We start from the raw sequence: 11024 nt of genomic DNA, 5'->3' as shown, positions 1-11024 counted from the left end.
CGGAGGCTCCATAGCGGTTTTACGTCTTATCTCGCGGTGCCGCCGTGCTGCAGGAGCACGGCTCCGTTAGGCCTCAGCCTACACGAGGACCCAGCCCCGCTCCTAGCAGAGCCGAGCGCCCCGCAGCCCCCGGGCGCAGAGCCAGGGCTGCCGAGGAAGGAGCAGAACGCGGAGCCACAGTGCCACCTCGTGCTGCCTGCCAGCAGGTCCCTGCCAGAAGGCGCGGGGAATCGCGACCCCGCGTCCCCACTCGTGATTTTCCCACCCAGCCCGCAGCGCTGTCTGTGACACGGCTGTGCCACCAGCGAGAACGGGCATCCCGGCGGGGCACGGCTTGTCTCCGTGCCATCCCGTCCCCTCACACAGCCGCCCAACCCGGGGTGCGCAGCAAACCCCACGTTGAGCCCACGGACGCGGGGCTGGTCCCGGTCACGAGCAACGGTGGGGAGAAATCTGCTTCACCAATTACCGCGAGCACCGAACGTCCCTTCTTATCAAGGCTGGACGGGTATTCAGTTTTCTCTTCAAACGCCTGCCTTCGGAAATGGTAATAGAATTTCAAATCTAGGGGAAAAGGGAGGGGAAAAACTGAATACACGAGGATTAACAATGAGAGAGAGAGACAAAGGAAGAAATTATACCAAAAAATACAGTTGGAGCCTTTTGCAGGAATTAATTGAATACAAACATAAAATCAACAGTCTCATGCTTAGGAATGGGGAGAAAAGGGATATTTTCTGAGTTTAATTAACCTTTTTTTGCCAGAAACAATTAGGAGGAGGGGGAAGGGAGGGAGGGGAGAGCAAAGACTCCGAATTGTTTCGGCTTCCAGCGGATAATTACAGAGCAGGCAGGGTCGGGTCTGCCCACGCGGGTCTGGGGGCTGCGTGGGTCCAGCCGCCCACGTGCCAGCCTTGTGCACATCAATAACTGTTTGTTGGCCTCATGGGCGGCTGGGAGGAGCCGTGGTGCCCTGATGGCACAGGCTGGAGGTGGCCAAAGGAGAAAACGTCCCTTCCTGGCGGCAGGACAGCACAGGGCATCACGGGAGGCCTGGGGTGAGGATGGGCTACAGCTCAGCCTAAAGCTGGGACAGGAGATTAATAAGTTAAACCCAACGCCACTAAATGTTTGTTTAGCAAACTTGGCTCCTTATCTGTCCAGGAATAGATTGCAAAATTATTCAAGAGTCTTCAGTGTAAATTATTCTTAGTGTAAGGATTGTTTAAATTGCAAACGGGGAATATTATGGTGAAGTGTACAAGGTATGCGGTAAATTATGAAAGTAATTTGTGTAATTTATAAATTGAGTTACATAAATTAGCCACACAACATACAGCATGAATGTCAAGTTGTGTACTCAATTGTCACAATAATAGCTCAGCATCAGATTAAGTTGAGGATTAATCTAGACAGAAAAAAGTCTGGATATTACAAATAAATATAAATATTAAATTGTGTACCAACAGCTGAAGTTATTGGCATTAATAAAACACAAACACTCAATCACTTATGGAGCATAAAAAGGAGGCAGAGCAGCATCAGTTTGCATGGAGAGCCTCAGACCGTGCAGAGTGCTTTAGGAAGGGCAGAAGCTACCTGAGCCTGCTCCAGACATCCACATCTCACTGCTGGGGTGCTGCAGGACCTCCATCCACTGCCAACTCCAAGGGGCTACAAAACCACCAGTGAGTCAGAAGTTCAGATTAAGGGCACCTCAGTGGCACTCATCGGCCAGCTCTGCCGTTCTCCCCCACCACTACTCACGAGTTCAAGTTCTTGGGTCTTGGAGGAGACTTAGGAAATGAGATCCAAAGGTGCTTTTTTTTCCACAGTCAAAAGTATATTTCTACTACTCCTTTTCCTTGAGCACTTCTCCTCCTGCCCCCAAAAACTCAGACTCAGCATGAGCAAGACAACACCGGGCCAGGCAGAGCCTTCTTGGACACACAGACATCATGAAATGAAAGGTTCTGTTCCTGCAGTCTTCAGGTAGAGCTTTGATCTATGTTGAAAACCTCAAAAGGTTTTTTGGGGTGAAGGATTTGTAGAGCTGTGGAATAACAAGAGGAAATGTTACAGAGCAATTTATAAATTGCTTACCCTAATATAGAAGGCTGGGTGAAATAACTCCCCTGGACCAAAGAGAAGTGGCTCTCCCTGTGTGGCCGCAGGGCCAGGAGCTGGGCTGAGCCACACCATACTTTTGGCCCCGCTGTTCGCACTCACAGTGAATGGTAAAGGCTTCTGACCTCAGGAATCTTTCACCTTGTACTCCTTATGAAAATCTAATTTTCTTTGGAGCTGAGAATGGCAGAATTCCACCTCCTGAGATGAGCTGTGATCGTATCATCATCTCCTTGCTCAGGAGGGCTGGAAGGTCTGTAGCAGTCTTCAAGCATCAACTTTCACTTCCAGTGACTCAAAAGCGAGTTTGAGCCCAGTTTTTTCTCTAAGTACAACTTAATAAAAACCTCTGGAGTTAACAGGTGGGTTTGGTTTTCCCTGAGAGGTTTAGAAGGTTGGACCTCCCCAGCAGACCCACAAGGTAAGCAGTGGGCAGAGACTATGGCTGTGCTCAGAAGGACGATGTAAGATTGGCTTAAAATCATGGCAAGCACATTGGCCTCGTTTTTCTGTGCAATTCCTTGCACTGCTGATTGGAGTTTTTGTTTTGTTTTTTTACAAAAATTATGCTTTGAAACAGCTGGCCCATCAGTCACAAAGAGAAAGCAAGCACCTCTTTCTCCTGAAGCCACACTAGTATATCGTCACCTTGAGATCAGGTTCCTATCATCTGCATGGATCTAACCCACTCTCTGGCTGAAAATAGCCTTCAGCAAAACCACTTGAGTTCTGCATCAGCAGCAAGCAGTGCGAGACCACCTGCAGCCTCCAGAAAGGACTTAAGTTTTGTTCTTGGAGAAGCTGAAGTACCAGACCCTGCTGTCTGAGGGTGCTTCCAAGAAGATTATCGGCTTAGGCACTGCAGCTGAATCTCTCTTCTCTCTGTCTGTCTGCAGACTGAATTGTGACCCTTTCTTTCAGTTAGTTTTCCTGGCACCAGGGAGGTGAGGCCCACTGCTGGCTGGGTGAAGCCGACAGCTGGCACTGAGCTTCCATGGCTGGGTTTCATTAGGATGGTGGGGAAAGCAGCCACAAAGTACGTGAAATACATTACTGTGGGTATTCAGTTTTCTAAACTGCCCGTCAGCCTGCAAGCACTTACTTCAGCACACCAAAAGCACTGTATAAAACAATAAGAATGCAGCAGAGAAATAAACAGCTGAGCATTTTCCCCGCAGCACCGTGCAAGCACCAAATTAAGTTGGGAATAAGGCCAGCACCCAGGTAGCCTGCTGTCAGCCTGCACTCTGCTGGGCCACGCTTGGAGCCCCAAGGTGCAAAGCCAGAGCCGTGCCTGTGAGCAGCACCAACCCCACAGGAAAGCACCCCTGCAAACCTGTGGCACGATGCAGACGTCAGGCTGAGGCTACGTGCAACGCCCGGCATCAGATGCACAGCACTGAGCCACCTAATCCAATAAGCTGCAATCCAAGGAAGTTAGCAGGGGCTGGCAACAGCTCACTGGAAGCTAAGGTGTAGAGGGAAAAACATGCAATACAAAGAAGGCTTGCAAAAGGAAAATAAGTAAATAAGGATTAAGGGGACTATCAAGGCTATTTCATTGAAGCAGCCCATAAAGAGCAATTTCTCTGCCTTTAGTGAGCTTTTATTTTTGCTGATATGATTCAAGCTAAATCCTGAACCGGTGTTTCCCCCCGGCTCGTTAAAGGCACGAAGCTTCCTCACAGTCACCAGCAAGACTGCAGCAGCTGAAAGGCTACTGAAGGAAAAGTGAAGAATTAATTTTTTAAAAGCCACACGCTCACTGCTGTATCAAATGGCAAAAACTCAAATCTCTCCCTTGGTTCAACTGCTCGGAGGGGGAATGCACGGCAGCACTGGCAGAGTTCCTGTTTACTTGTTTTATGATGGTTGTAACGAGGAACCCATTAAATTAATAGCTGTGCTTTATTTTTAATGTTATGTTTAGCTAATCCTGACTTACAGTGGCACTCCCCATTCACAGAAAATAAAAATCAAACTGGCTTTGTCGATGGACTCCATCACCCAGAGAATGGATGCAGAAGGATGTTCATGCAGTCGTAGGAGGGAAAAAATAACACCCTTTCATTCTTGCTGACGTCCCTCAGCTGGTGCCCATTATAGAAATTAGCTCAGGCAGTTCAAGAACTAAATAATACAAAACTGATCTAAAGCTGTAAGAAAAATAATTGCCAGTTGGAGCCACTCCAGCACCTCGATGACAGCCCAACGCCACGTACCAAAGCAGGGACCCTTGTGCCTGCACCTGCACGGCCTCAGCAGGTGGAAGCTGACTCACGGCACGAATGCTGAGGCTATCCATGGGACGGGTGGGTATTCCATCAGCTGTAGGGTTGAAATTATCATTCACATCCTACAGAGTATGTACATAGGTTAATGATGCAACTGGGTCAAAACGTACCAAAGCACACAGCCTTCAGAGGAGGGCAGGTCCAGCATCAGTGAAATGAGTCCTCAGTGGTATAGCAAAAAAACCAAACCCAAACATCTGAAAGGAGCAACAGAATCCAAAAGGATTCTGAGTTTCCAGCATGATGTCCAGGTAGCCAAGGCCTTGTTGCTGCTCCTGCCCTATGCTGTTTCCTACTTTGCAGTCTGGGTGACCCGGTAATCTTTCCCAGTCTTAAACAATGATGATAACATGTTTAATATAGGAGAAAATAAGAAAAGTGCTGAACCACATGCACCAGCTTGCCATAAATATTAGCAGTAGGAGATAGGAGACGAAGACAACTTTCTCCACAGCTATCAACTCTGTACTAATTCAGTATTAAAGGAGGATTTTTGTGACAGGGCGAGCAGATCCTGACCCTCCAAACAGAGCTCTGTGAGCCAAAGGGCTTGGTTTGGGCTCATGCAAATTAGCAAATACACCCCAAAGATATCAGAAATTATACTTGCTTCTAAAAAACAAAACAAAAAAAACAAACCATGAGGGGGGCAAAGTTAGGAATCGGAAGGAACCTTCAGCTCCCACTCCCTGCTCCCCTTGGGGTAGCAAGCCTTTCATGCCATAGCTCCCACATAACGCAACAGCAGGCAGAAGGAACCAAACGCAAGCATCAACATCTCGTAGCACTTTGCACAAAAGGAACTGCTGGACCAAGCAGTTCTCCATCAAGCAAAAGCAGGAAGAACATCTAATTTAGGCCATTTGCAAAGGGAAGCTGGCATCAGGTGCGGCTTGTTACATACCCCAGAAGGAGCAGCTGATTTCATCTGCAACTTGGAAACTGTAAGTTTGTTTGCTGCTCTCCTTGTAACATGGCAAAGGAAAGCTCACTGCCACGTGCCGACCTTTGTACAGTCTGAAAAGAGCACGTGTCATTAAATCCAAGGCACTTCTGACACAGAGCTCTCCTGAGACCAACAGCTGCTCCATTTGCTCCCTCCAGCTTTGCCCCAGGCTTTGCAAGGACCACTGCTGGGTAATTAACACAGAGCATCGTTTCTGCCCCAACAATCTCAGTGAGCAGAGGGTGGCCCAGACTAGTCACTCCAGTCCCCATCACCCTTCAGTCTCCCAGCACAGTGATGGGAAGCCAAGACATGCACAAAGGACAGTGATAAGGCTGACAGCTCAGAAGGTCAGGCAAGTCATTTCGGGAGCATCACATCCATCTTCTCCAAGGACAAAAAAATAAATAGAGGAGCAGGTGTGAGGCTACAGACCTGCAGGACTCTGAGCAGCCCAACTGACTCCCGTGAGTTTCCCAGAGAGTGCTGTGCCAGCTGAAAGGAGAAGAGGGTGCAGCAGCTCGTTGCAGGCTGCATTTAAACCAGGAACACTGAATGACAGCAACTCTTGGAGCATCAGTGCTGCTTCTAACCTGAGAAGACCAAGGCACCAGGCAAACCAAAGAACGTGGTCCTGACACACATAGAAGACTGGCAATGAAACGCTTCAGGGAATTAGATAATTTAGTGACAAGCTGCAAACACTTTTAACCAGTTTGGAAATAAAAAAATTGCAATAATTCAAAAGACAAATGGAAAAATTCTGCCTAGAAAAGGAGCACACAGCATGAGATCACAGGATTCAGCAGACTATAAAATAGGAAATGAGACTTACTCTTCTCCCCCTACAGCTACACAAAACCCTCCTACATAGATTACAGACGTGCTTGGCAATTGCCTTCCTCCTCCAGCCTCTCCTGTTGTGGACAAGGCAGGATTGGTTGAAGCCTGAAAGCAGAGAGGATATTAGATAAAACATCTTGCAAAGCCAAGTGTGAAATATTAACAACAGGAGGCAATGGCTTGTGTTCATATGCAAGATCACAAATTTGGTGCTCAGAGAGCCCGAGATGTCCTTGCACACCAGAATCTCAAAGCGCTTGTGGAATGTTTCATTTAAAAACCTACTGAAGCCTACTGGAAAATTCCTATCAGTTCTGTTATTTGCTTTATTTCCCCTTACTTCGCTATTTTTGTTCTGTGACACCGAGAAATTATGCATGAATAAAAAGGTTATTCCTTCCATTCATCTGGTCGGTTTTAAAACAATTTGTACTTGTGAAGTGGGCACTCTGAAAGCCTGGATTTGTACATGAAATTAGCACAACTGTGCACGCTGCATCCGAATTGCTGGGTGCATTTGTACACGCAATTACCCAGTTTGCACACAGAACCACAACAACCAGGAGGCAACATGGACGTGCAGCCGTTCAGCTGAGCAGAGCGCTGCATCTGGCACTGGGAATTTTGGTTTTGGTAGGTGAAAAAGATCGTAGTCCTGGACATGGCAGAGCTCCTTTTTATCAAGCACATTTTGCACAGACAGCAGCATGGCTTGCTGCCCTTACCCTACCTCAAACTTGCCTTGGAGGAAACTGCCTCCCATTCAACATCTACAAAAGGCTCAGCTCTTGTTTATCCTGCAGTCCAAGCTGCCCACTAATTCCAGCTGTGACAGGACTGTGTGCTAAGGACATCTATTCAGCACTGACTACCAGGAATAACCATTTCTGCCACTTCAGAGCGTAACTGAGACCTGCTGTCGCAATCTTACATGAAAAAAGATTAATGCTCCCGAGATCCAAGAAGCAGCTAGGGAGAAACATAAGGACAGGGAGCCAAAGAGCGGATGTAGGGCTTCTTCCACCTTTGCAAGGGCTTCTGCGATAGGAACAGGGGAGGAATATGAAAAAACTCTCACTCAAAAATGCATTACCTGTAGATTTTTCACCCGAATGACAGCTGTGGCTCTGCAAACTGCACTTCATCTTCAGCAGTTTCCCATCAACATCTCATTTTTTTCCAGGCTTAGCCAAGCAGGCTGATGATGAGGGCAACCACAGCAACAAAACTACTCGTGGCAGCAAAGGAAGGGGCAGAACTGCAGAGTGGGCAGCTGAAACCCAATCCCCACACTTGGGGTCGCCAAGAAGTCTGCAGCCATTCATCACCAAAATCCAATGTAGCATGGCAGGACAGAGCAGTTTCCAACCCTTAATGCTGCACGATGAACTGATTTCTGTCCTCAGCGACTGCGGGTTAGGCAACACAATGCTGAAGGATGATGTGCAAGAGGTACATTTTCAGCTAATCATCAAGCAGTCCCTCATCTGGAGGTGCTGCATGGCCTCAGAGTGCCACTTTGTCCTTGTTGGGCTGCAAAACAGCCGCAGTGCACCTGGCCAACATTAACTGGAGATGTTACATTTATGATTTTATGGCTGATATTTTCCTCTACCCTCTATCAATTGAGTTCACTGTCTGAACGATCGCATCTGTTTATGTTCCACAGACACCTGCGTATCTTGAGATGACAGCAACTCCCTGAATACTGTAATCAGTTATTTCTCAACAGAGGAATTGCCAATTTGGTAAATAAAGCTCATTATAAAAGAGCGTGGATATGTATTACAGTTGCCTAACAGAAAAAAAAATTGTCCAGTGCTGCCTGATAATCAGCCCTGGCATCGTAGTCCCCCCCAATTTAGGGCAGCTGAAATAATGACATGCAAATTACTTATGCCAAGGCAACATTAGATGGGGGCAAGAGGAAAATGAAGAAGAGACAAAATAGGTATTTTTCCTCTTTAGACCAATGACGATGTAAAATCTAGTCAGTGACAGGCCTTGCTTCTTCACATTTCCACATGCAGCATCAGAAGTCCTGCTGCTCTGCAGAGCCCAGCCATCACAAGCAGATCCAGAAGCCGGCACTGCAGTCCCAGCAGAAGCCCACCCAGTGCTGCCACAAACAGACCCGAGGACACACCGTATCCTACTTTGCTTTGGAAAACCCCCCTTCTTTTGGAGATACCTGCACAGTGACGAAGAGTTGGAATTTTTGTGGCATCAGCTCTCAAAAGGAAAGTTGCTTTAATGAAGATATGAAGTTCTAAGTTGCGGCCCAAAAGCAGAATATAACATAGAAAACAGTTCTCAGTTCCCCTCATTTATTTTCATAAACACTACATTAAAATCTGACGTGACCTCCAAAAATCCACGATCGCATTCTTCAGAACCTGTCAGACACAGCAAGGAGGACACGAGCAGCAGAAGCTGCCAAGTGGAGGAGAAGCTTTAGGCAGAGAAAGGGAATGAAGTTACAAACCAGACCTGTTCCTGTTTTACTGACAGGTGTCTCTGCTGCACCTTCCTCCAGCGGGATGAGAGAAACGGAGTTCCCACTTGGCTGCACGAGAAGGCACACAAGCAAACAAGGCCAGAGTGCACAGTGGACAGCAGAGCAGGAACTGCACACAACAACTAGAGAAAAGAAAGACGGCTAGGGCTCTGCATGCAGCACGCAGGGTGTTTTTCAGTATGATTCACCAACACTGATTCTCTTTGGCCAGGACTTTACACTCTTCCAAGTACTTTCAAATAAGCCAACCTCATTCAGCCTGGGACCTAAAACAAGTTTTGTGATTTATAAAGTGTGATTGGAAAGGCTCCTATTCCCCATACTTGGTGGGAGTTTTCATTGGCACGGGTAGGAGGTAGGAAACAGCAATCTACAAACTCATGGGACTGAAAGTATCTCACAGCACACAGTGACCATTAAACACTTTATTACTTAGGAGAGAACCTCAGAAGGGAAGAAACACGCCTGCTGGTGCAGCCAATCAGAGCATGCTAGGAACAGCTAATCCCAACAAGCTAGTCAGGGTTATTTCTAAGTACTTCAGTCCCTTAATTCTGGAGTAAACGGACAAAATAACAACTCTTGAAACTCAGACAGGGGTTGGTGAAACCAAAGCTAGCACAAGGTGAACCAGGCCTGTGTGGAGTATGCCTCCAAGCAACAAGTCATGCTGGAGTCAAGGCCATTCTTTACATTCTATTATAATACAAAAATGAAGCAAATGTTCCCCTCTCCTACAACACTCTGCCTGGCTCCAGAAGCATCCACACAGACCAGTACATGCAGGCCATTAAAAGAGGAATCATATTGTTGTCTTGGACCAGGACGGGCAGAAGGCACCAGTTTTGGTCAGCGTCTTTCCAGAAGGATGCTGGGCCTTCCAGGGAGCATCTGTGGTCCCTGTCCTCTGCTCTTTGGTGGCTGATGTTTATCCAGAGTTAACTAAAAGCTCCTGGAAGAAAAAAAAGAAGGAGACAAAGGAAAAAGCAGCAAGTTAGTTACACAGCTGTTGGCCTTGGACTGTTTCTTTCAGAAACAAAGGAGCAATGCTGCATGAGTGACAGGCTACAGAAAATTCCTCAGAAAATGTATCAGGTATTGCCTTCTGCAAAATGCAGTCAGACACTCAAGGGGACAGAGGACTGTGGAAGTGAGAGAGCAGGTCATGATATCAAGGCAAGGCTGATTGTATGAAGAAGAATATAAGGTCAGTTGTAAACAATCAGGACTTATAAATCTGATGGCCTGCAGGAGAGAGAGGCCATAGACCCAGCTGAGGCTCAGGGCAGCTGAGCAGCAGGAACGAGCACAGCTCCACGCTAAGCCTCAGCCCCAGCAGGACATGGGAGCACTTGGATCAGCAGCTGCCAAACACACACCACTCATCCCAGTGCTTGGAGCAGGACCAGCATAAGAGGGGGAAAGAAAATAAGAGAGCAATTCAGAGACTACCCTACTAAGAACTTTTATCTTAAGATACAAACCCTCTTAAAATGGAACACAAAGAGTGCTTACCCACATTTACAGAACCCTTCTAAAGCCAACCACAGAAAGACAGCTGAACAGCCAGCTGCACGGGATTCCATCAGCCAGCTAACCGGGCTGGATGTGTGCTTGGTTCTACTCCTTGTGCAGCAGGCATTTTTAGGAAGGACACTGTGGTTCCTCGAATGTTCTCCTTTCAGGTACACCTCATAAAAACAGTGCTGCTACCACACATGGCAATGCCTGTTGGAAGGTGAGGGTGCTGTTTAGGCTGCTTCCGCATAGCAGGCCGATATTCGCTGCTTAACACTTGCAAAGTCAGCATGCCCAGACCACACTGACCACACACCTCCACAGAGAGCCCTGTCTCTAACAACAGTGAAACAGAGAAGCTTCAAGAGATTCAAGAATTAAGAGAAAATTGTTTGCCAAATTATTTAGACAAAGCTTAGCCACAAATCTGACAAATGAACCATCAATATTACTTGACTGCCTTTAATTTCCCAGGTAATTTTTCTCACCATTAATGACTTACAAATTTCACACAGTGCAATACATTTTAAAAAATTCTAACAGCACTCGCACAAAATGCCATGAGCAAAGCAGCAACAGCTCCCAATCAATTTTGCAATACAGTAATTTGCTGTATTCGTACTGTAACACTTCAGTCAAGTGTCAAGGAACACTCTGCTTTGTGATAAAGCCACTGTTGTGACCACTCTGCAGTTAACCCCTACAGAAGGCGCCAAAAACTTTTCTGTAAAGCAGTTTTACAAAACCTTTGTTACACAATTTCATGTTCATAATCATA

General features: G+C 46.9%; 1 protein-coding gene across 1 annotated transcript in view; it reads right to left on the bottom strand.

Moving 5' to 3' along the window:
* Window positions 1-358: 358 nt before the first annotated feature.
* Window positions 359-11024, bottom strand: part of CHCHD6 (coiled-coil-helix-coiled-coil-helix domain containing 6) — a gene marked incomplete at both ends in the record, with an annotated part of 109893 nt that continues 99227 nt past the window's right edge. The window contains 1 exon segment of the mRNA XM_079540598.1: window positions 359-564. Within this exon segment, the coding sequence (XP_079396724.1) occupies window positions 359-564 (206 nt within the window).

This window comes from Tetrao urogallus, assembly GCF_951394365.1.
Source record: "Tetrao urogallus genome assembly, chromosome: 10".
Lineage (NCBI taxonomy): Eukaryota > Metazoa > Chordata > Aves > Galliformes > Phasianidae > Tetrao > Tetrao urogallus.
Note: the sequence above shows the minus strand (reverse complement) of the source record. Positions and strands in the feature narration are given on the sequence as shown.